The sequence below is a fragment of the Chelon labrosus genome (genome assembly GCF_963514085.1).
Source record: "Chelon labrosus genome assembly, chromosome: 10".
NCBI lineage: Eukaryota > Metazoa > Chordata > Actinopteri > Mugiliformes > Mugilidae > Chelon > Chelon labrosus.
In genome coordinates, this window is record NC_140360.1 from 3,363,161 (window position 1) to 3,386,309 (window position 23,149).

The window sequence follows — 23,149 nt, forward strand, 5'->3', positions numbered from 1 at the left end:
TTCTTTGAAGAGTTGTGCAGAAGTGGAGTGAGTAGCGGGGAGAAGAAAGAAAAGAGTCTGGATGGGGGATGAGCAGAGAATGGGGGTATAATTTCCATGCAAATTTGCCATGTGGTACGAATCTTACACTGACATACCTCACGTTTCCCAGCTTTATGTTCCTTATGCAACGTTCTGGGAAACCGTTTTTTCTCTCCCTCTCACCCTGAGGTACACGTGGATAAAAACACATCAGGACCTATTTCAATGTGTTACTGTTTTATATGGCTTGAAACTACAACATGACAAGGTTTGGACTGAATGACAACCTTATTTATCTACAGATTTTATTTTTAAAAGAAAGCAGAGGAACCCTCTGAATGTAGTTTTCTGAAGAATAAACTATGGAATAACATCTGAAACAATAATCTTAATACAAATGCACCTGCAAACCGCATTATAAACCCGTGCAAACAATTTGATTGGCCTGACAGATCTTTGAATAATCCATTGGGACCAATGGAGCAGTTCCAGACCAAATTCCTGCAGCAAAATTGTTCCAACTCCCAGGCTTATACCTTGGTTAGTTTACACACATTTCAGGCTGAACTCTAATTAGCTAGCTCGCTGTATTTAGAAATGCTTACATTGCTGTCTTTTGGAATAAGCATCCCACTATAAGCTGTGTGAGATCGGTTTATGGCACGCATTTGACTTGAGAATGGTTTGACGCATCAAACTCAATCATGTCACCTTTTAAAAACAAATGAAAACATCTCCTTCATGAGATACAAGTTCAGCAAACTCAAGTGTCCAATGTCATACCCTCTCTGGATTTGGCATGCCCAGTAGCTTATGGTAGCTAACATCAAGACACATATGATGGCTAATTTTGGCTCAGTGACTTCTGCCCAAGATACTGTTTAACTTATATATAGCATCAATAACAGTCCAGATAGTCTGAAGATACTTTACAGAAACCAATAGCCTGAACCTTCCCAGAGGAAGTACTAAAGCAGCAGTGGTGGTGGTGAGGGAAACTCTTCTCTAACAGGATGAAACCTGGAGCAGAACTTAGTTTACTTGGTGGGAACCCATCTGCTTGAGGCTGCTGGTCTTGTTTAGTGCACCATCTGAATCCAAACTACGGTCCATATTTAATTGTCAAATTCTAAACGTATAATGGAATATGGCCCATGTATAGATTGTATTGCACAGTTTAGTTTTTACAGTAGGTGACATTAGCATCTGAGAAAAAGGATTAATCAAAGAAAAGTTTGGAAAACCACAGATGACCAAAAAATGGCAGAACCAAAGAAACCTGAGACAGGGTGGAGGGAAAATGAATATTTCTTCATAGAAAATGAGGGGAAGTGTTTCTGTTTGATATGAAATGAAACTGTTGCTGTGATGAAAGAGTCTAATATACGACAACACCAAGAAACCAAACATCAGACCTACACTGGTGTCCAACGAGAACAGAAATTCAAGCAAATGGCAGCTAGACTGAAAAGCTCTACAATTATTTTCTTATCCATGCTAACAAAACACAGTCAAATGTTGTCAACTCATTACCCGGCATGGGAAACCTATCTGAGATGATGACTTCATAAAAGAGTGTCTCACTAAAGTCTCAGGATTAAAGCACCTGGAAAACGGAGACGGAAATTCAACAACATCAGCTATCTCTGTTTGGTTTTCTTTGTGTTTCCTGTTTTATTTTGTAAAGTCCTTCCTTGATGTTTCTTGTGTGACTTCCTGTGTTTATCCCCTCTTTGATTGGTGGATTGGTTTCTCCTTGTGTGCTCCACCCTCATTAGCTTCACCTGTGTCCCGTCACCTCTCTGCCATGTATGTATGTATATAGCCCTGCCATTCCCTTTGTTCTCTACTGCGTTGTCTGCAATCTTTCCCCTGTTCTGCTCTGTGATGTTACCCTATTTGTTTTAGACTTGTGCTTCTTCATGTTCCTTAGTTTCTTACTTGTTTTTTTTTTTTTTTATTTGTGTTCTTGGATTACCTCGCCTCCTAACTGCAGCACCTGTTTTCATTCAATACATTTTGTTGCCTAGTCCTGCCTGTCTTGCATTTGGGTCCTGTTGCTACAACATTGCCCTGCCAGCTGAAGTCAAATTACTTATTTGCATAACAAGCTTGAAATGAACCCATTTTCTCTTTACCCCACTCCCCCCATCATCTTGACTCAGTCATAATTTGATGCTATAGCTATGGCGACAGCGCGGACCCTATGCAGACCCTAACCCCGTAGCCTGATGCGCACCTCCCCAGAACTGTAACTGAGCACTGCAGTGACGCAGACCACAAGAGCTGTGATTGGTCCGCATGGTAGTATTTCCACTTTAGTATTTCTGGACGCTTCTTCATCTCTGCAGTTTTCTAATTGATTGTTTTGGATCAACAAAGATGGAACACATGGAGGAAAGGTTAACTGAGGAGGTTCGGAGACACAAACATATGCACGACTCGTCTTTGGTGAAATTCCTGCAAGATTTCCATGAAAGTTTCAGACACTGACAAGCTTTTGGGTGGTGTTGTTACAGAGGGAGTCAGACTGAGGAGAGCACAAGTATAAATGGCTCGCACCGGCGTAGGCTACGTACGTAGGTTACGTCGTCTATGTTTCTAGAAAGCTGTGATGTAGGCTGTCTATCATATGTCAAGCATCATTTACCTCCTTATTTGAGTGGCCAAGCCCTTCTTTATATATAAGGCTACCGATGAGAGCACGAGGAGATCAACGTTAAGAGTTGTTTGGAAGCTTCAAATGTGAAAACTGACCATTATTAGTGTCATATTTAAAACATACAATATTCCACATATCTTTGGTTTTGGGATTTTTTATTGTAAATGTGTTTTACATAGTAGAACAAAAGCAAAAATATAACATTTTTAGCAACTCTTTGTGTGTAAAGTGCTTACAGAACACATTTATAAAAGACTTCCTGTGAGCTTCGTGATGCATCATGCTACACTGCTCTATGCACCAGTCCAAACGAGTGCAAGTACTTTTCCCACAAATGCATCGTGAAACGTTTCACTTCATCCTATTTAACGATGTGTTTCGTAAACACCAGACAACATATATACGTTTCCATATTTTTTTTTTACACTATATATTTGAATTATCACCTTATGTACACTTTCTTTACATTTCTTTTGTTTTAAAATCTTTCACAATCACAGAAATCACTTGAAGAATATTCCAGTTCTCCGTTTCAGATGCATATACAGTATTTACATACATTCACGGGATCACGTATGACATATTCAGAGAAGCTTCTGATGCTTCTGATTGCATGGAAGGAATGCCTGACAAGGGTTAATACGCTTCCTCCATACGGCATCAGGGGCTGTGCACCACAACACTCGCATAGGTTTCTCAATCATTGCAGGTCTCGGCAAATTATCGGAACGTCCAAAACCAACTGAATTCAATCTCTTAACATTCCTTTTTATTCATTTATTTATTTTTTTAAATCCATTTCAATACCTGACGTTGTCAACTCAATCTCAACTTTACGGCACAGGAGTCTGCCTCTGAACTCGGCAGCTGTACAGCATCTGCTGTCCCTCCCATGACTGACTTGGCTCACTTCAACTGAAGGCGCAGAACAAGCGAATAAAGCAATTTCTACAGGTAAATGTGATCTGAAATTTGATTTACCAGCCACTGATCCCTTGTAGCAAAATACAAAGACATTTTTATTTCATGGCAGATGATGTTTCTTGGATGCTTTTTAACGCTCTATTAACCCCTAACCAAGTCATGTTAGGGTAAAACCAAATTCAGTTATTTGATGTTGTAAGGGGCTTCCATTGTCCTCTCTCAAAAGGACATAAATTCCAGTTTAATTTGATAATATGTAATTTGAAGCAAAGAAAAATACTGGTTCCTTGAAGCAAAGTACAAAACCTTCCTTCCTATAAAGCGAGTTTGTGTTAACATTTGAATTAGCTGTTTGTCAGAGGTTGCACATTCCCGCGCTAATGCTTTTATTTTGGCGATCTACGGCGACTTTGCCCTCTGCACAGTCCTCGTCTCGTTTAACCGCTTTAAAAACATTAAAAACACGACGATCTGATATGTAAATCATTTCATTTGATATGTGGAAAATAAAATAAAATAAGATAAAAAAATCTATGGCAAGACAAAGTTCACATTGATACCAGCCCTTCCTTGCAGGATCGCCGCCTCAGATGGTTCGTCAGCAGCGACGTGAATTTGCAAAAAGTAATAAATGTCAAAACCGTAAAAAAAAAACAAAAAAAAATAAAAAAACATAAAACAGAAGTTGTGGTGCATCATGAGTTCCTAACCTTAGCTTGAAATATACTTTCTGCGTCGTTGCCGGATGCAACAAAGGCCACAAAAACAACAATCATTCTGATAAACAGACTCGAATCCTTGAAGACCGAGTCCGACCGCGGGACAACTACGCAAAGCTCTCAGAATTCTTAGAATGGGCAGACGACCAAATATTCCGTGTGCCAGTGCAAATTACATGGTGTCCTGATCTTCGTTGGTGAGCAGTAATTCAACATGGACTTGAGCCTCGTTCTTGTAGCGAGACTCGGAGGCAACCGAGAAACCCGTTCACAGCTAAAAGGAATGCTGAAGGCCCCCCAATAGTCCTCATTGCTTGCTAATACGTTGTCCGTTGAGCTCGAGTTGCTCGGGAACACATTCAATTCAAGCCATTAAGCAACGAGTTTTGTTTTTTTGTTGTTTTTTTGTTTTTTTTTTCTGCAAAATATTACTTTTAAATGTTAAACAACATTTGGCTCCAGGAAAGCTGAAACAAAAAAAAATGGGGGTGTTAAAAAAGTAGAATACCCCCCAGTGTTATAACCTCTACTGATATAAGGCTTTTGACTTGGACATAAGCAATGAACACACACTTCAAAGTGTAAAAAATACTCTGAATAACAAATCTTTCTTCGAATTAGCTAAAAGATTTGCGAATAAAGTTGTAATATACAAGAAGCTTATTTCACCTGTGAGGGTGCTGTGTCAAGTAACAGTTTTCTGTTTTAGTTCTTACAGTCTTTTTCCTCGTCACCCAATAAATTATCACAGTACCAGGATTGTACGTCACGCGCACACAGTTGAACACAAACAGAGACCGGCAACACAGAGTCCTTGCGCGGACTCCTTTAAAGGGTGTTTGGACTGCCGCCCGGCCACCCCGCCGCCCTCCTCTGTCTTCCGCCACACACATAAACGACCGCTAGGCCTCCCCTCCCCCCCTCCTTCCTCTCCGTTTAGCGTCAGTCTGTCAGAGCGGGGTCAGAGGGGTCCGTTTGCAGAGCGCGCTGTCCTGCTGCTTCGTGGAAAGCGGTGGACTTTGAGGTGTTTCGACAGGTGATCGCTGCGGGCGAACTTCTTCTCGCAGACGATGCACTGGTACGGCTTCACTCCGGAGTGGGAGCGGCGGTGTCGGGACAGCTCGTCGGACCGGGAGAACCTGTCAGAGGGAGATCCAGGATGTTACTTTTGAAATCGAGCCAATCTGCTCAACTTTAACCCATTCCCAAAAAAGTTTTTGGCGTTTTTATTCCCTACTCCCAAATTATCAGTCAGCAGTCAATGTTGAATTGTAGCATTGTGCATAAAAATAACCAGTTTACTTGAATTAAACACCTTATTTGTATATAAAAAAAAGGATGCGGTCATGCTTTGGGGTTGCCAGATAACATAAAAGCTGTTATACATGAGGGGAATCTGAGAGGTGTGATGCCATGCACGAGTATTGCCCTGCAACGTTTCGCTAGTCCATATTTAGCTCAACACACACGGGCGCTGTAAATCCAGGCCCGGTCTATTCCTGGCTCCGCTCTACTCCGTGGCCTCTATGGGCTCCAGCCAGCTTGGGTATCACGACATCAAAGGGTTAAGTGGATGACAGACCGGTGGCCCGTACCTCGGCGTGCGTCTGTATATATTAGCAAAGCTGTTAAGATCAGATTAATCTGTAACACGGACTCGTTTTCCGGCGGCAGAAGCAGGCCGGGAGCAAGAAGGCGATAATTCACAGAGACGCGGAGACGTCGCTCACAGTTATTTCAAACCATTTCCACAACACGGATTGCACAACGGGGCTATTCATCATTTTAATGGCCTGGCAATAAAAAGAAGATAGAAGTGCTTACAAAGCTAAGCTGGGGAATCTGAGAAAACCAAGAACCTTAAGACAAACACTGGTGACTCATGTGGTTGGTATTTAGATCCACTTCACCTGCACCTCTCAGGTAATCTCCTGTAATGCTCCACATACAAGAGATAATCAGTCAAAACTAAGAGTCTGCAGCCAATCCTAACCAATCCTGTGAGAATGTAAACAGACGCTAACATGCTAATGGTGACAGCGCAAACATGCTCGTAAGTATTTGCAGTATTTACCACATTTATCATCTGACTTTGGGGCTAATTATTTAGCCACGCTGACATGCTAACCACCTGGTGCAGCAGTGAAAAAGGGAACTTTTGTGGCACTAAAAAGGCCAAAGGATCGTCAAAGTCAGTACAATTCATCATCTGGACGCGGTAGCGACAACAATCCACCTGCCTCCATCACTGCTATCCGTACCCCCATGCAAGTCCTCGAAATACTGTCGCTACGACAACTGTGATTCAAGTTATTCACCTTTCTTTACCCTGCAGGATGAATAAATATACTGATTCTTATAAATGTAGAAAATGTGCAGCACATGGAGATTACTGCTTATTATAAAGCCTCATCATTCTGCAAACAATGAAGGAGAAATACTTTTAGTTTTACATTTCAGTTGACGCTGCTATTACTCATTTGTTTTTGCCACTCGGAGGAGGCACAACAGGCCAAAACCAACAATCATATGATTAATTATCATTTTATTGCTTTATAAAGTACTGCAGTTAAACTGGTTCATGGTTCTTGTTCTTTGTTTACTGTACCAACCAGCTTTGCCGCTGTTTGGAAAACACAAGAGTACAGTATAGACATGTTTTGCTTAATTTTATCAATTCCTAACTGATTGATTTGTATATCGCACACTTTAGATTTTTAGATTTAACATCTAGCTGGCACAAAGCAGCATAAAAGCACTGATCTGTGTCTGTTCACCCAGATTTTAGTTCAGTATTTGTTCTGTTTTGGACTATTGTCTGTCTTTTAGCTAAAGTTTTTTAGCCAGACTCATTTATTTGTGCGAGACTACGCTGCTGTTACTCTTCTGGCAATCACCACATAAAGCTCCGCCCAAACGATTTCATTAGGCCTGAGAATCTTTGCCAGAGCTTAATCGCTTCCCAACGGAGAGACTCCAGACTAAACTGTGGCCTACGAAAGTTTCGTGAAAGTCGTGCCGGCATCCAGGCTAAAAAACAGTCGAGCTGCGGGCCGCAAAATAAAAACAATGAAGAGCATTCTGTAGAACCAAGGGGAACTGCAGCTGAACAATAATTCCCTTTTGCTCTGTAACACAGAGTGTTACTCACAGTTAACACCTTTACATTCTTAAAGAAACTCTCTTTACATTCTGTACATTGTGTGACAACATGTAGGGGTGACGGAGCACGCACACGCTGCACCCTAAAGCTTTAATAATACTCAATGAGCTGCAAGCCGGGGCACGACACAAACCATGCGCAGCTATTCTACTCAAACTGGGCTTGTACCCAGTAACATAGCGTACCAGGGTGGATGTTTTAACGGAGCATGCATGTGGGATTTACACAAATAGACTGATTGTGTTCTTTAAATCCCTGTTTTCTTAGGATGAGATTGATCACGCGCCAGTTCCCTCTCACCGCCTCAACATCTGTCTCTTTCAAACCCCCCTCTTGCTATACCTCTTTTCTCTTTTGTCTCAGTTCTATTTGGGATCGCGGGCAAGGAGGTCAGCGGGTTTTGTGTCCGTGATGGCGGAAGGCCCTTTTGATCAGTTGAGTGTTTTTCACTGGGGATTGTGGTTTTTACACCTTGAGTCCTCGGGGCCGCTTGGCGTGGCCGCTCAACACACATAGTATACATATTAGTGTGGGCGCTGTGGGAAACACATATGCAGGCTTTGTTCTAGCTTGTCCCTAAACTCAGCTCTGCAGGCAACAGAGCGTATAAAAACAGCCTGGAAGGTAGGGCGGCCCGGTTAGATGCAAAACTGGAAAATTACAGTAACAGAGATACTGGCAAGCCCTCCCACTGTACGCATACTGTGCCATCTTTGTTTTCATTGTCTCTTTTTGTTAAGCCGCTCCTGTCAGCTCAGAGCCGTGTGCTGCCGCGTTTACGAGAGGCTCAGTTTCAACTCTCTCCTTCATCTTTCAAAAATCACATTAGTGCATTACAGCGCTAACCAGTGACAGACGTTCGCCTGCTGCATGCAAAGCCATTGAACGAGCATCCAGAAGAAAACAGAAAAATCTCTAGAGGACAGTTTGTCAAAGAGGGTTTTCAACTAGCTCCACAGAAGCTGTTTTCTAGTCAGCCCCAAACTTGTTGACCTCCCCTGCAGGACGGAGCAGACACGATGGTGCTTCCTTACTCAGATCCAAAACACATCATTGACAATGAATAGTATTTTAAGTGGTAGGGATGTCCCGATGCAGGCGTTTTTAAAATTCAGCCGATCTTTTGCAGCGTAACGTATTTTAGGGCTGCCATAAACCATAGAAGAAGGCGTCTTCTTAGATTTTTGGCAGCTTTAGCGCTAGCCAAAACTACATGACTAAACATGTCTGCTGTGCGGAAGTGGTTTTCTCTGGAAAATGAAGCCGTGTGTCAGATCAAACAGCTGCAGAATTGCGCAATGCGGATGTTTGACTGGGAGGTAGTAGGAGATCATCATTCGATACTACCACCTTGAAAAAACAAACAAAACGCCAAATCCACTCAGGCGAAGGCTGCACCGAAACAACAACAACAAACACTGAACGTTGGAAACAAAAAGGGAAAAGTTTAGTGGAGACAATGTCAAGGAGAGAAATCTTCCAGAGAGGGTTAGGGAGTTTATGGCAGCATTGGATGACCAGAACATTTCTGGAGTAGAGAACACAAGGTACCAGCTACCCTCTCCACACTAACTTAACTTAAAGATCTATTGGACTGAACCCAGTCGACTCTAGGAGAAGACAAGGAAAGACTTTAGGAAGCTACAGGGTATGAACTTTGTTTAAGATTGGATGGAGACTCGGATCAGTCGATACTGAATAATAAAAGATCAGTATCCAATCAGGGTGGCGACATCTCCAGTAAGTGCCCTTGCTTCCTCCTTCTTTGCCTCTTAGTGTGACAGTCGATATAAAAGCTTGACAGCTCCGTCACCGCCCGGCATTGTATTGCCGCTACGATGACTGCATCAGCTGAGAAACACAACGAGCCACAGCCCCGACGATGACAGACGTCCAGGACACGCACACACGCCACGGTGTTTCTACAGAAAACCTCCAGCGCGAGCCGCTCAACACAAAGCCTCGCATGGGAGTCTCCATGCAGGTCTGAGCCGGTCTGAGCAGCGCGATGCCCGTTCCTTAAAGTGTTTACATGTGCTCAATGTGAGCGTCCAGGCCTTCATGTGAACCCTAAACTGTAGCCAGAGATAAAAATGGATTCAAGTTGCACAAAAAAAACAAAAAACATGAAAGAGTTTGACAAAGGAAGACATATAACTTTGACTGACATACATGTGGGAGTACAGCCGGTGAAATACCACTCATCTGGACTTCAAAGGGGCCGACACATGGATCTAAGGTTACAGAGAGTAAGAGGTGCAGGACTCCTCGGATCACCTCCGCACCCCAAGCCCAGAGGGAGACTTTGCTGCCGTCATACCGTCACGAGAACACTACTGTGGACGTGCAGTTTTGACAGGACTAGCAGTATTATGTCACTTAAAGTAATGCATGTCCCTCAGTGGCTTATTTTTCCCACTGCTAAAGCAACATTTCGAGCACCAGTCAGCAAGATTTCCATCTGTGGCGGTGTGTGTGCACATGTCAGCCAAAATGACAACGCGGTGACGCTTGCCTTTTAAAAGCAGCCCGACTGGAACGCCGCAGGTCGTGCACATTCCTGCGCTTTTAGAAATCCGCAAAGGAGTTTGCTGATTCAAGAAGGTTGCGAGAAGCTCAATTAAACGTTGCTTGTTCATTGAGTTAATTAAGGAGATCAGTGCCGAGTGATGTGCCTGCAGAGTCAGAGCCCAGAGCGGATTAGCCTAGCTTAGCAATGAGGCTGGGAAGAAGGGGGAAGCAGCTAGCCAAGCGTTGCCTACCTGCAGATCTAAAGAAGAAACAAAAAACATGAGATTTGAATAGTTTAATCTGCAGAAAAGCCAAACAGTTTTCTGCTGGAATCGGCTGATATTCAATATTAAAAGATCGGGGTGCAAAACTTTCTTATCTGCTTCACTCTAAAACAAACAAGACTCTATATGCAGCCTTGGGCAATAACTGAGCGTATAGAGGTGGAATTCATTGACCAACAGGTCAGAGCTGCCACTCCTCAGTTCAGAAGTGTTATTTAGTCTTATTTAGATGAAGGCAGCGATTAAAGGACGTCAAACCGCCAACTGACACCCGTTTGCGCCAGTGGATTACGGGACGTGAAAAGCTTGAATTTGAACTTGAATTTGCAATAATCCAGTGTACGAACGCGTGTGTGCGGTGGCAGACGGTGAGCAAACACTAACTAGCAGGGGACAAAGTCTGCATGTGGACAACTTCAAAAGGAGCTCTATCTAATCTGGAACTCCACCATGGTACAAAAACACGCAGATAGTAGAGGCCAGCGTGTAGAAAAGAACAAGTTGTATCAATCTCAAATGGTCTGGAGTGTGATTCCTTGAGGATGGGCTGTTTCCCCGCTCCGTAAATTATCTAAACCGAGCTTGCCGAACCCTGCCTGGGTGTATTTAACACATGTTTGCGTGCCCATAAAACATTTCTCTCCCTTGTAAAACAACATCTTTGGCTCTTAAAAACCAAGCGGTGACCTCAAAGACGGGCACGCTAAGGACTTTGAACCGCTTGTTGTTTTTGTGAAAATGAATGAATTATCTTTTCAGCCACCAGAAAGAAGTGACACAAAAAACAGTTTCATGTTGTTGTTTTTTTTTGCTTCTTAAAGGATTGAGATTCCCAGGATGTCACTTCTTATCTGCAATGACCTGACAATAAACTTCAGTGTTCAGTACATGAGGAAATAATACAGCACTAAGTCTGGACACACTATCAATGGTAGTCTTCTCCACATGGAGTCATACAGAGTGGAAGTTGATAACCCCAGTTAGTGTAACATCTGTAGACTAGACAAACAAGTTGTATAAATGCTACAGGGTCATTCAACGTAATAAGCCTTTACACTCCGGAAGAGTGTTCTGCAATTTATATGATTGCTTGATGCATCCTCTGACTCATAAATGAACTATATAAAGACTCTTGGTCGTGCTCACCTCCATCCACAGCCAGGCCATGTGCAGGCGAAGGGCTTCTCCCCCGTGTGCCTCCTCAGGTGGGCCTTAAGATGGCTGCTCTTGGTGTACATTTTATTGCAGCCGGGAAAAGAGCACTTGTGCATTTTAATAAGGTCTGCTACCGCGCTCTTCTGGTACCGCTGGCCCCCGGCGAGGACTCCCGTGGCCGAGCCTCCGCCTAAACCGCCCTCTCCGAGCCCATTCGGTTTGGCCGCAATGGGCACCGGCGCTATCCGAACAAATTTGGACGAAGCGACGCCTCCGGTTTTGCTGGCGAGGTTGGCCGGGGACAGCAGCTGAGGCACCAAGGCGAACGTTTGCCCCTGGATGTTGACCAGGAGCTGGGCGATTTTGATGTCTGACTGGGCCTGGGTTGATTGGGATGGGGCTTTCTGGGGTTGCTGGCTCGCAGCATCTGATATGGCACTTGGGTTTGGCTCTTGTTTGATCTGTATGGGCTGGATTTGAAGGATGACAGGCACGCTGGAGGAAGCACCGGTGCTTTCAGGTGAGTCCTCCTGTTTGATCCCATCTACATGACTGTCAGCAGACACACAGCTAGCATCCACTGTTGACGATGAGGGGTCCATGTCCGGTGCACATGGTGTATGTTTGGTCTCTGCGTGGGAGGAGAGTGGAGAATGAGCCACGGGCACAGTCTGATCCGAGTTCTGCGACACAGATTCAAGTTCCCCTGCGAACGTCCGGGAACTTTCCGCCTCAGCATCCTCTGACGTCGGTGACATTGCCTCATCGCTTCCATCCTCGTCCTTCTCCATTGCCACCACCATGTTCTCCTCCAGGAACTCCTCGATCTCTTCCAGAGTGGGCTGAAAGAGGAGTGCTGCGGGATCCTGCAGCTCATCAAGGAAAACTGGGAACTCGTAACTTTCCTCTTTGGTCTGCTGCTGGAGGAGACTCAGCCGATGCTCCCTCTTGGACTCCCAAGCCAGGCCCATGGGTAACAAGGGGGCAGTGGGAGACGAGGAGGTAGAGGAGGGTGGGGAGGAGAGGCAGAGAGAGGATAGATGGGGAGAAGAGTGAGAGGTGCTGCTGGCGTTCGAGCTTAATGAGGTGGTAAGGGAGGCCTGTGAGAGCAGGAGATCCAGCAGGCTGTCTTGACTCTCCCCTCCGGAGGAGCTGCAGCTGCCACTGCTTCTGCTGCTCCTGCTTTCGCAGCTGGACCCGAGGACGTGCCGGGACGCCGGCGGCGACGAGGACTCCGGGCTGGAGCAGAGGGAGGAACGAGGGCTCGACGAGTCGCTGAGGTCGTCCTCCGAGAGTCGAGGCGAGGGCGATAGGGCCACCCCTTGGTAAGGGTGGTGGTGATGTTGGTGGTGGTGGTGACGGTGGTAAGTGCACGTGTCAGTCACCATGACGCCCAGAGACATGCCACCGTTGGCGTGGCGACATAGGCAGCTGTAGTCAGGCCCCGGGGAGCCGCTGTAATACAGGAAGGTCTCCTCACCAAGCGGCAAGTGATCCACCATTCCTGGGCAGAGGGATGGCAGCTGACTCTGCTCTGCTCTGAAGCTGCTCTGAAGCTTAATGAAAAAGTTTCTCTTCTTCCTGCAAAAGACAAATGATTGTGTTGATCAGTTATGACGCCGAAAGAGATTTAAAAATAAAAAACAAAAAAAAAAAAATGACACAATCTTCGCTGTAGCGGCACATTAGCTACGCCTTGATTTAAATTTAATGAAATGTGACTTGGGTGATCATCAGTCCCAAAGCCTACAGCATGACGCCACAGAAAGGCTCCCTGTGGTCAATCAGACTTCGACTGTGAGGTTAATGATTTACAAGACAGTCGCTCAAGTCCCTCTGAAAACAAGTCAACCAGCACACTGACAGAAAATTGGTGTTGTTACATTTTTTCGGGGGGTGGAGGGTTAATTCACTACCTGCTGCTGGTTTGAGAGGTCTGCAGCCGACGACACTTCAAAAGGAAAGTTAACCACGTGTGAAGAAAGTGGAATTTGAAGACTCTGCTGTGTGTAACTGCTGCAGCTGCTGCTGCTGGTGGTTTCGGACGTCGAGCTGAACTGAGTGTAATGAGGGGGTTCTCATTTCTCACCGGTTCCAGCATTAAAGCCACATGGTCATTTAACAGCGTGCTCCTATTTATTCAGTCCTCCCGGCCCTTGATACAGCTCCGTCTGAGTGGCTGACTTTCAGACACACACACAAACACTGATATAGCTCCAGTAGAGATTAGATTTACAACGCAATCTAAAATCTCCCTGCAGAATAGTGGGCACGGTTTTCGTGACCGGGTTCAGCATCAGTAATATTCAAGTGTCAGTGATGAGTGAAGGATTTAGTGACTATTTTTATGCACCGAGCAGCCCGTGCACAATATCTACATTTACTTGGATTAAAAATACAAAGTCATCATCATCAAGTGGTTTTACATCCAGTGAATGGTTTAGCGTGATTAAACATGAGTCTAAAATCCCTTATAAAACCTTAAAAGGCTGCATGTGTGCATGAACAAAAAAAATAATAATACATTAAAGAGAGAGAGGGGGGGGGGGGGGAGAGAGAGAGAGCGGAATGATTGTGCGCCCTCTTCTGTAAAGCTGGGAAAGCAGCAGTTTCCAAAGTTACGGGGACCTCCAGGGGTCTTGAAAGAGGTTCCAGGTGGTCCTGGTAAAATTGTCAGTTTAATTCGATTTCTACTTTATTGGCTTCGCGTCAGGCTGCCACAGTCACGGGACATTAAAGGCCATTGTTCATTGTTTCCCACCTTCTCTGCGCTGTTATGTAATTTGTATCTGGCCGGGATTAAATTCAGACATGGTTGCATTTGCGGTAACATCATATGACATATGATATGAGGGGTGGGGTAGGGGGGCTGGGGTCCTGCAGCTGCCGCATCTAGGTGAAACCTAATGGAAGATTTTTTGTTAGAGGTTTGAAGGAGTTTGGGAACACCTTTTACTTGTCCTAGTTTGAAGTCATTTGCCCTACAGTAACCCTGCAGCCCTGGAACATAAAACAGGCACTGACAGCATGATGCGCTCTGAGTCCCAACCCCGCTGCATGAATCCATGGCATGTTCAACAATGCAGGCTGTGACAGCTAAAAGATTACTTTCACTCGACTGCGAATACGAACCCAGCAGTGGACCTGTTTGATATAAAGGTTGCAGAATAGCGCGTAAAAGCTTGCAAAAAGCGTTTCTTTTCTTGTGCTCGGCAGCACGCTTCCAGCTGTAGTCCGCGCTCAGACACGGTAAAAACCCCACAAACACGATTAAACCTGTACAACACCTCTAGTGTGCGCTCACCTGTACGTGTGAGGAATCCAAAATCCCGCTCCTTTACGATGATCGCTCCTCTCCTGGAAGTAGGTGTCCGTGCGTAATAGTGCGTAATGGCAATGTAAGTACACCACACGGTCTTTGCATAGCCGTAAGCCTCCACACACTCTCTCTCATACACACGCACGCCCCTCTCTCTCTCTCTCTCTCTCTCTCTCTCTCGCTTGGTAGTTGGCTGCGCTGTCACTTGATCGGAGTGGAGTACGCCGTTGCAGGCAAATCAGACGGGTCGCCTCTTGAAGGCTCGCCTGCTCGGCGCGCCGCAATTGGCCCCTCGACGAACGGGAGGCCGTCCTCGGGGTTTGGCGTCAGTGGAAAGAAGCATGAGCAGGCGAGGAAGGAAGGAGGGAGCACATGTGCTTGCGAGTCCCGAACATAAAAATCACTTTCGTGCCTTTTCGCTTACTCCAGAGGCTGAAGATAGCTCCGGTGGCTTTTTATAGTGTGTTGACACGCTTATTTGGTAACTTGGATAACATTTCCATTCCCATTACTATAATAAGTCATATAAATGTGGGTCATGTGTATGTGTTCATTGTAGATACAGATGTTTCTATGATATCTGTATTATCAGATTGGGATGTTGTCATTTTGTTAAGTTTTTACATATTTTCTGTTGATTTTATTTTGTTATCTTCTTCCTTGGTGTTTCTTGTGTTGCTTTACTTCCTGTCTGTGTCTTCCCTCTGATTGTTTGATTGGTTTCTCCTTGGTGTCCCTCCCTCATTAGCTTCACCTGTGTCTCCTCAACCCCTCAGCCCATGTGTGCATATATAGTCCTGTCTTCCTCTTTCTGAAGTTTCTGTTGAGTCACCTGTGTGTTTTCCTAGTTGTTTTTTTCTACCTACCATTTCCCCTTGTATCGTACGCTTTGGCCCTACCTCACCAGACAACATAACATGTTTTATTTAATGTTGCCATGGAAATCTGGCGTATTTGAGGCTTAAACCGTGTGATTCCATATGGATTCATGAAGTATTAAAGCTTGTAAATGAGGTATCACAAATGTCAACATCTGCTACCTAGGAAACACTCTGACCTCTTTTTTTTTTTTTTTTGCCGCTCACAGCTGACCACGGCTGAAGACTGACTGAGGGAGCCATTGAGTAGCGAAAGCTAGCGTGTTTACACTCCGCTCAATAACATCAGTAATAGAAGTTTTGCTTTCACTCCAGCTGAGCAGACCTCGCGTAAACACGTCCGCGGGGCTGAAGTAACTTTACTGGCTCCAGCGTAATTGGATTTGCCTGTGTAGGTTAGATTACCTTTCAGCGTGTTTGGATAAATGATCCACTTTTTAACCCGCCTGTAAACACTTGAGAGAGTTTCGGTGTGCGCGGCGGAGAGCGAGTGGCTGTTATGCTGTGTAAAGGACGCATAGTGTCACACTGAGGAGGTTTGTTGTGTACTTGACTCCTGTTACTGCTAGCAGGCTCCGCTGCTGATGGAACTGCAGGATTGTTCCTGAGGATCCTATGGCTATGCTCAGACAAACTCCTAAGCCTCTCATTTTCTCTAATGTTTAAGCTCAAGCGGCTATAGTACACTTACTACTGCTAATCCTTACAATACAATGTTGAAATGTACTTTGTTTTTAAGTAACTGTTCTGTTGTCCATCGCTGTGCTTTCAGGCAATGCTGAGGGTCAGTCAAGTGGAACATTGTTAAGTATTTTTCTCTGGAAATTCAGCCATTTATGTTTAGAAATCTTGGTGTGAAGTGATCACTTGTAATGCTGTTACGTTGCCAAGTAGCCTTGTGTTGTTTTGATCATTAATATGAATTTTCTGGAGGTTAAGATGTTTATATTTATGCTACGGCGGGATATTTTGTGTCAAGCATAAAGCGTCTAGCACGACAGACATTTTAGCATTGATTGCTAAAGCAAACTCAGAGGTACAGAAAGAATAGTACAAAGACAACGTAGGTGCCATTGTCTTCTGCAGGAAAACAAAGGCTGGAAAATCATCCTTAGGATCGTGTCTTTCTCTACGCCCGATCACATCCGTTACACATACACCAACAGTGCACATGAGAATGAAATTATCATATATCTCACATATCATACAGTAGACCTACTGTTGCAACCAGTTTTGCTCGTATATCTGCTAATACAGCTGCAGATATCCAAAAAATGCTAAAAAAAAAAAAAAAAACTTGTAGAGTTTCTTGAAGACATTTCATCAAAGTAGCTTCTTCAGTTCTAAAGGACACGTGGGGAGCTGGGGTTTAAATGGGAACATCTGTGGATGTAGCCCGTCAGAAACTTGCATAAAGCATAAATGTTATCTTTTGCATTGCACTGTAGCTCAACTGCTTAGGTTGTACCTCCCCCTAGCTAGCGACGCAAAAGAGGAAATCCCCCCATGCTAGGGAAGGCTGATCAACAACTGCTATAACAATACCTACATTATTCTTCTATAATGTGCTTGTAAATTATGCCACAAATCATAGCTGAATACCATTAAGATGGTAAGTTATACAGCTTCTCCTGAGATAACAAAACACAATGTCTGCTAACCCTAACCCTAACCCTAACCCTAACCCTAGAGCGATACCTACCACAGCTGCTGTAAATACGCAAGTGATTTTGTCAGTGACAGCAATTTTAGTTTAAACTGTGTTTATTTCAATAATGTAGCTTTCCCCTCCAGTGAAATGGACCATGCCTTATTTACAAAAGTCTCAGCCTCTCCCTCTTCAATGCCGGACTGAATCAGACAGAGGTCCTGTGAGGTTACTGGGTACAAAATGTTTAGATAGAAGCAGGGCCGCTGCCATCTACCGCACCCGGTCCGGTCAACGCTTCTCTGTTTTCCGGCACTGATTACATCTTTGCTCATATCAATAGTCAACTTGTTAAGTATGCTAGGAAGTCCTGGTATCTTGGTGGGCTAGGCTCCGGTGGAATGATCTCTGTGACCAATTTTAGCTCCCAAGGTACATTATGAGTCTAATTTTGATGTTATATTCGAGGAAATGCAGGGCTTAGGGGGATTACTCACTAACACAGCCTAATGGAGTCCACAGAGCTTCTTTTCTTCGCTCCACATACTAATTGGTTTCGGCTGCTCCATTCAAAGTCAAAAGCACCTACACATATGCATATTATGTAAGCACCAGATGGACTTAATGAATCAAATTGATTTACTTCCTCTGGTAATGTGTGCGCAACGTGCCAAAAGTGAAATGGGGAAAATGTGCGCCTCTTCAATCACAGACGATACCCTCAACATCGCCGGCGTACTCACTGAAGAGGCTTTTGAGAGGAGATACGGGTAATCCATTTAAAGGGTGTTTGAGCTTCTCATGCATTTCAATAGAAATAAAAACCTATAGCTACATAAATGTATGTAATTGTAAAATGTGTTGAGTTTTCTAACCAGCTGGGTTTTTGTTGTTACCGCAGAGTGGACATTTCAGATGTTTTTTTCTTAAACTCCCTTTTCTAAACTGTGTGTTATTTTGGTAGAGAGTTCAAGCTGTAACCGGCTTCAGCCACACCAGCTGACCAGCAGACCCCCGCAGCTTTAAAAGCTGACCATGTAAACAGGAAACTGCAGCAGCTCGCTGGGTAATCACAGAGTAAGTCCATTAACTTGCTTTACATGATACACGCCTGACACTGACCTACAGTGTGGGTTTTCATTTCTCACACCTGTCCCAGAACAGTAAAAAAAAAGAAAACCACATATGCTGTCATGTTTATTTCTGAACACTGAGATGTGAGGACTTTCCAAAAAATGGCGACCCTTTGCCTAAAGTTGCTGTTTGCAAACTCTGTATTGATTACCTTTATCTGTGCTACTACGTCTGTAAACCTTAGGCCTAACCCTTTACCTCACCTGTACCCAACTTTACATTAACCTTCAGACTTTATGCTTAAATCTGTTTACACACTGCAGAGACCTGTGTCCCCATAACGTAGCTATTACATTCATGTCCCCACAATGTGACAAATACAAGAACGCACACACACGCATCTATTTTCAGACACTCTCCAGAGAGGCTCAGTGCACCAACAGCAACATGAAATATTTGTTAAATAAAAAGTTGTTTTTGGGAACAAAGATTCCCTCTGAGACTTATGCAATGGGCTTTAATAAAACTGCAAAGAACCTCAAACCCAATGACTACCACCGCTACTGACACAAACAGTCACAGACAGTACAAACAACCCCCCCAACCCCCCCACCCCTGCCTCCAGTTCCCTTCTTAAACAGCTTAGTTGGCTTGTAGTTAAACTGGCAAGTCTTATCCTATTTGATGGATTAAGTGTCTATGCCCTTTGCCTGCATATACAGTACAAGCCCACGTTTGTCGTTAGAGGATCATGAGAACATCTAATTTCTGTTTCTGCGCCTGTTAACTTGGCCATTTTTAGCTCATTGCTAACAAATCAACATTGACTTACAGCGTGCTGTGCATTGGCCGCTAAGTGTTGAGAAACTGGAGGTCAGGGGTGCCAAAGATAGACAACCAATCCATTTTTGCTGTCTAGGCTGCCGTGGCAGTGGGGCTAAGTATTGAAGCCAAGTAAATCCTTCACCGCTGTCACATCTCGGGGGCCTTCCTCTAGGATTCTTACACCACAGAGGGGATATAAAACCACGGCAGAATGTTCTCCCAAAGCGAATGTGAGTGACAATATCATGAACGTGTTAAGAGACTTGGATCCATCACCACCCCTCAGAGTTGCCGCTAATAAGTCCCAGAGGACACCCACATCGTTGCAATGACAAAACCCCTTGTGGCTTTTCCCCAAAGACCACTATTATGAAAGAGACTCATCTGTTAAACTGTTATTGATGCGAGAACGTCCATGAATTCCATGAGTTATAATCGTTCCCTAATCGTACCCTACTTACAAAAGTGATTCTCTTTTAAAATGTACATGTGCAAACCAGTTTCAGCTCATGCATTAGGCAAGTAATGTTCATTCAAATGTGTACGCATCATATTTGAGTTCATTGTACATATTTAACCTTCTGGTTCTGCATGGCCGCTGCCTGCCAGTGCCTCTCCAACCATGGAGGTACTCTGCGTTGGGTTTGTGCTGCTACTGATGTAGATGTGATGGGATCATAATGCACAGAGAAAGAAGAAGCACGAGACCTAGGGGTTCTGGACCTTTAGCAACCCTTAATGGCACAAAATCCAAATGTCGGCTACAGTACAGAGTGGTTTCCAGCTGTGGCACCCTTCCAGAGTAAAGAAATAAACTTTTTTATAGACAAACATCTGATATTCTATTGAACCTCTTACAAAAACAATAAGCAGTACCCTTAACATAAAGACTGACGTTAGTTTACACAGAGTGCAGCTCCAATAATAAAGGTCTGACAGAGTTCATTACTAGCAAAAACAAAGATCTTCATCCACCCCATTTGCACTGTAAGAAATGTCCGCCACTGTACATAGCTAACTAGCCAACATTACAGACAGTATTTTGATAGAAGACATAGGCTTCCACAGCCCAAATAAACATATTCATTTCATGAGTAGTTGAGATTCAGAAATGTTAAAATACTGAAAGTATTTGAAGTCAAATTTGAAGGCAACATGGCGTCCTATACAAACTATGCTACAGAAATACGGGGTCCCGGGGTGAACGGCACAATGGCACCTCTATGGGTGGAAATCTGCCACTGCCATACATATACATGGGCAATACCTACAGAGGAAGGCACTAGAGCAGCGTCCAAATTACATGCCTGAACAAGAGTAATGGATCTTTGTGTTGTCAGTTTTGGGCCGGCAATAAAAGCCGTCAGTTATTAATATTAATATTTATTCATTCAGTTCATTAATGTTTAACATGTCACCAAAATGTAATTTTCATGGTTTTGAATTTTGAGTCTTTTCCGTGACCATGTTTGGTTTTCCTTGTGTTTCCTGTTTTTATTTTGTAAAGTTCTTCCTTGGTGTTTCTTGTCTTGCTTTACTTCCTGTGTTTGCCCCTGTGTTTTTGATTGTTGGATTGGTTTCTCCTTGTGTGCTCTGCCACCATTGGTCTTCACTTGTCTCTCGTTATTCCATCAGTCCTTGTGTGTGAGATTGCATATATAGCCCTGCCATCCCTGCAGCGCCTTAAGTCAATTTGTTGCCTGCTCCTGTCTCCTTAGCATCTTGCATTTTGGTTCTTTCACCCTCTTTTGCTATGAATTGTGAAAATAATGGTTTATTTTACGTATTAATGTAAAACATAAAAAAAGGAGCTGGATCTGTATATTGCTGGTGTTGGCATTTAAAATCCACTGTGAGTCACTTCTGAGACAAAAGTTATCTATTTGTCTTATTTCTACTTTCATTTCATTAAATTTGATATGTGAGTGTTGACAGTTATTTGTTGCTCTGTGTGCAGGATGACAGTGAGGGTAGATGATGAAGAAGTGCATTTCAATATTAAACAGTAAGAGAGAAAGCAAGGGAAAGGGGTAGTGAACATTGACTTCTGACATAATGAAGCCAATGAAATATAATAAAGTTCACTTTTCCACACAATATTAATGTGACACTATAAATTGGTTACGCTGCATATTTTGAACAGTTCTTGTCAACATAGTTGCTGCTTTATTGTTACTCCAGAGTTAAAACGACCAGGGTTTTAAATGAGCCACAGTCCATACATCCTGTGCTGTGTTTGCTCTTCCTCCCATTTTATTTGTTTAACCTACAAAAACACGACGAGGCCAAAGTGCATCTCCGACATTTCAAGGTCATCTACCGGCTCTTGACGTCAACAGACGTCCGGGGTCAATCTTTTACCTGCTCGCTCACCACTTGCATCTGTGGGAGGCACTTTTGTAAAAATGTCCTTTTGTACACCTCTTAAATCATCTGGAGCAGAATTCTCTCTCGATTCATTTAGAAACTGTAGTGTAAATATCTGGGTCAATATTTAGTCTGAAATCTGAATTTGAAGGAGCTAATGGTGCAGTGTCACCTCGCCATGTGAGTGGGTGTCTGATAAATACCTGATGCTAATGAGGAAGAAAAAAAAAGAGGGTTTACTCAGACTCAAACACCACAGGTGGTGCTGTAATTTTCCAAAATGCCCACTGGGAGATTAATGTTCCAGCTTTGCTGTCTCTACTGAAGGCTTTAGACCGGCTGGTGGCCGAGCAGATCAGGTGCAGAGAAGACTGTCTCATTTGACTCTTATTTCTAAGATCAGGATTTATGGTTTGAAGTGGGACAGTGTTCTATGCTGAGCAGGCAGCTTTTTAGTTGTAATTAAATAATTACTAAAAGATTGATTCATGGATTTCATTAAAAGCGGCTGTAATAAATATTTGTAGAACGTTTGAGAAAATATTGTGTATGTTAATGTGGTTGCTTTGTAGAAACACACCTGACTCTGCAGTTACAACTCTAAAAGTCTACTGTGTTGAAACTGTAAAATAACATAGTTTGTCATTTGGGTAGGACACTTTTCTTATTATACAGGAACGACCAGAAACAGGGAGGTATAGATGGGATTCATTCAAAAAGGGCACCTTTGGAAATCGCCAAGCTAGCAAAGCTAATTGGCTTCCATGCAGTAGACAAAGTATGAGCAGTATTAAACTTCTTAACTAACCTTCTGAATTAAAGCAAATAAGTGTTTTGCCTTTTTCAGACCACCAGCCCAATCCTGTCTTCTTTGGCATGTCCACATTGTTGTCATCTAGATGCCGTCCATTCGTGCTTCTTGCAGCGTGACACAGAACGACAGGAAGTCAAATCCAGAGTGACGAAATTGTCTGAAAAGATTTAATGCGGCCACTAGCGGACGGATAACGGATCCATTACAGGTCATATATGATGTCCCTGTGTTGTAAGTTAAGTGTAGATAAGTGGTTTTGGTGACACCTGTGGTCACTGGTGGTAACAGCAAATACATTTTAATAATACACTTTCCACAGTTGCTTCAAATGACAGATGACAAAAACAAAATAGCTCTTCCCATTATGCTGCATTTGTACTCAAATATGTTTGCTTAACGTGTTTTTTGCTAGTGTCTCCCAGATGAACTACATATAGATGCAATTACAGAATCCACACCCAGAGTCAAAAACAAAGTTGAATTTAATGGAAAACTGAACGTTTATACCTTTTTAAAGGCTTGACCTTTTCCCGCTGGGCTCTATTACATCGTAAAGGTAAGGCATCTCCATCACTGTCTTCCAAGAACCTTAAGGTTCCAGATCCTTCTGTACTTCCAGGACAGAGGCTGCAGTGTTTAGCGCTGCTGTCACGCCTGTTGCCACGGCCCACAGAGAATATTATGCCTCCAAGTCCCGCATCTGTACTCCTAATCCAAACCATTTACAGACACGGAGAACAAAGCAGTGCCTTTATTCAAACTCCAAAACACAGGTATTATATGTC

The 23,149-nt window shown here is 43.7% G+C and overlaps 1 protein-coding gene across 1 annotated transcript; it reads right to left on the bottom strand.

The window, feature by feature from the left end:
• Positions 1 to 354: 354 nt before the first annotated feature.
• Positions 355 to 14,928, bottom strand: LOC311494588 (Krueppel-like factor 15). The gene is made up of 3 exons (XM_084553697.1): positions 14,744 to 14,928; positions 11,431 to 13,020; positions 355 to 5,465 (listed from the first exon to the last, which is right to left on the bottom strand). The coding sequence occupies exons 2-3, from the start codon at positions 12,939 to 12,941 to the stop codon at positions 5,288 to 5,290; spliced, it is 1,689 nt and encodes a 562-aa protein (XP_084409823.1). The 5' UTR covers positions 12,942 to 13,020; positions 14,744 to 14,928; the 3' UTR covers positions 355 to 5,287.
• Positions 14,929 to 23,149: the final 8,221 nt, after the last annotated feature.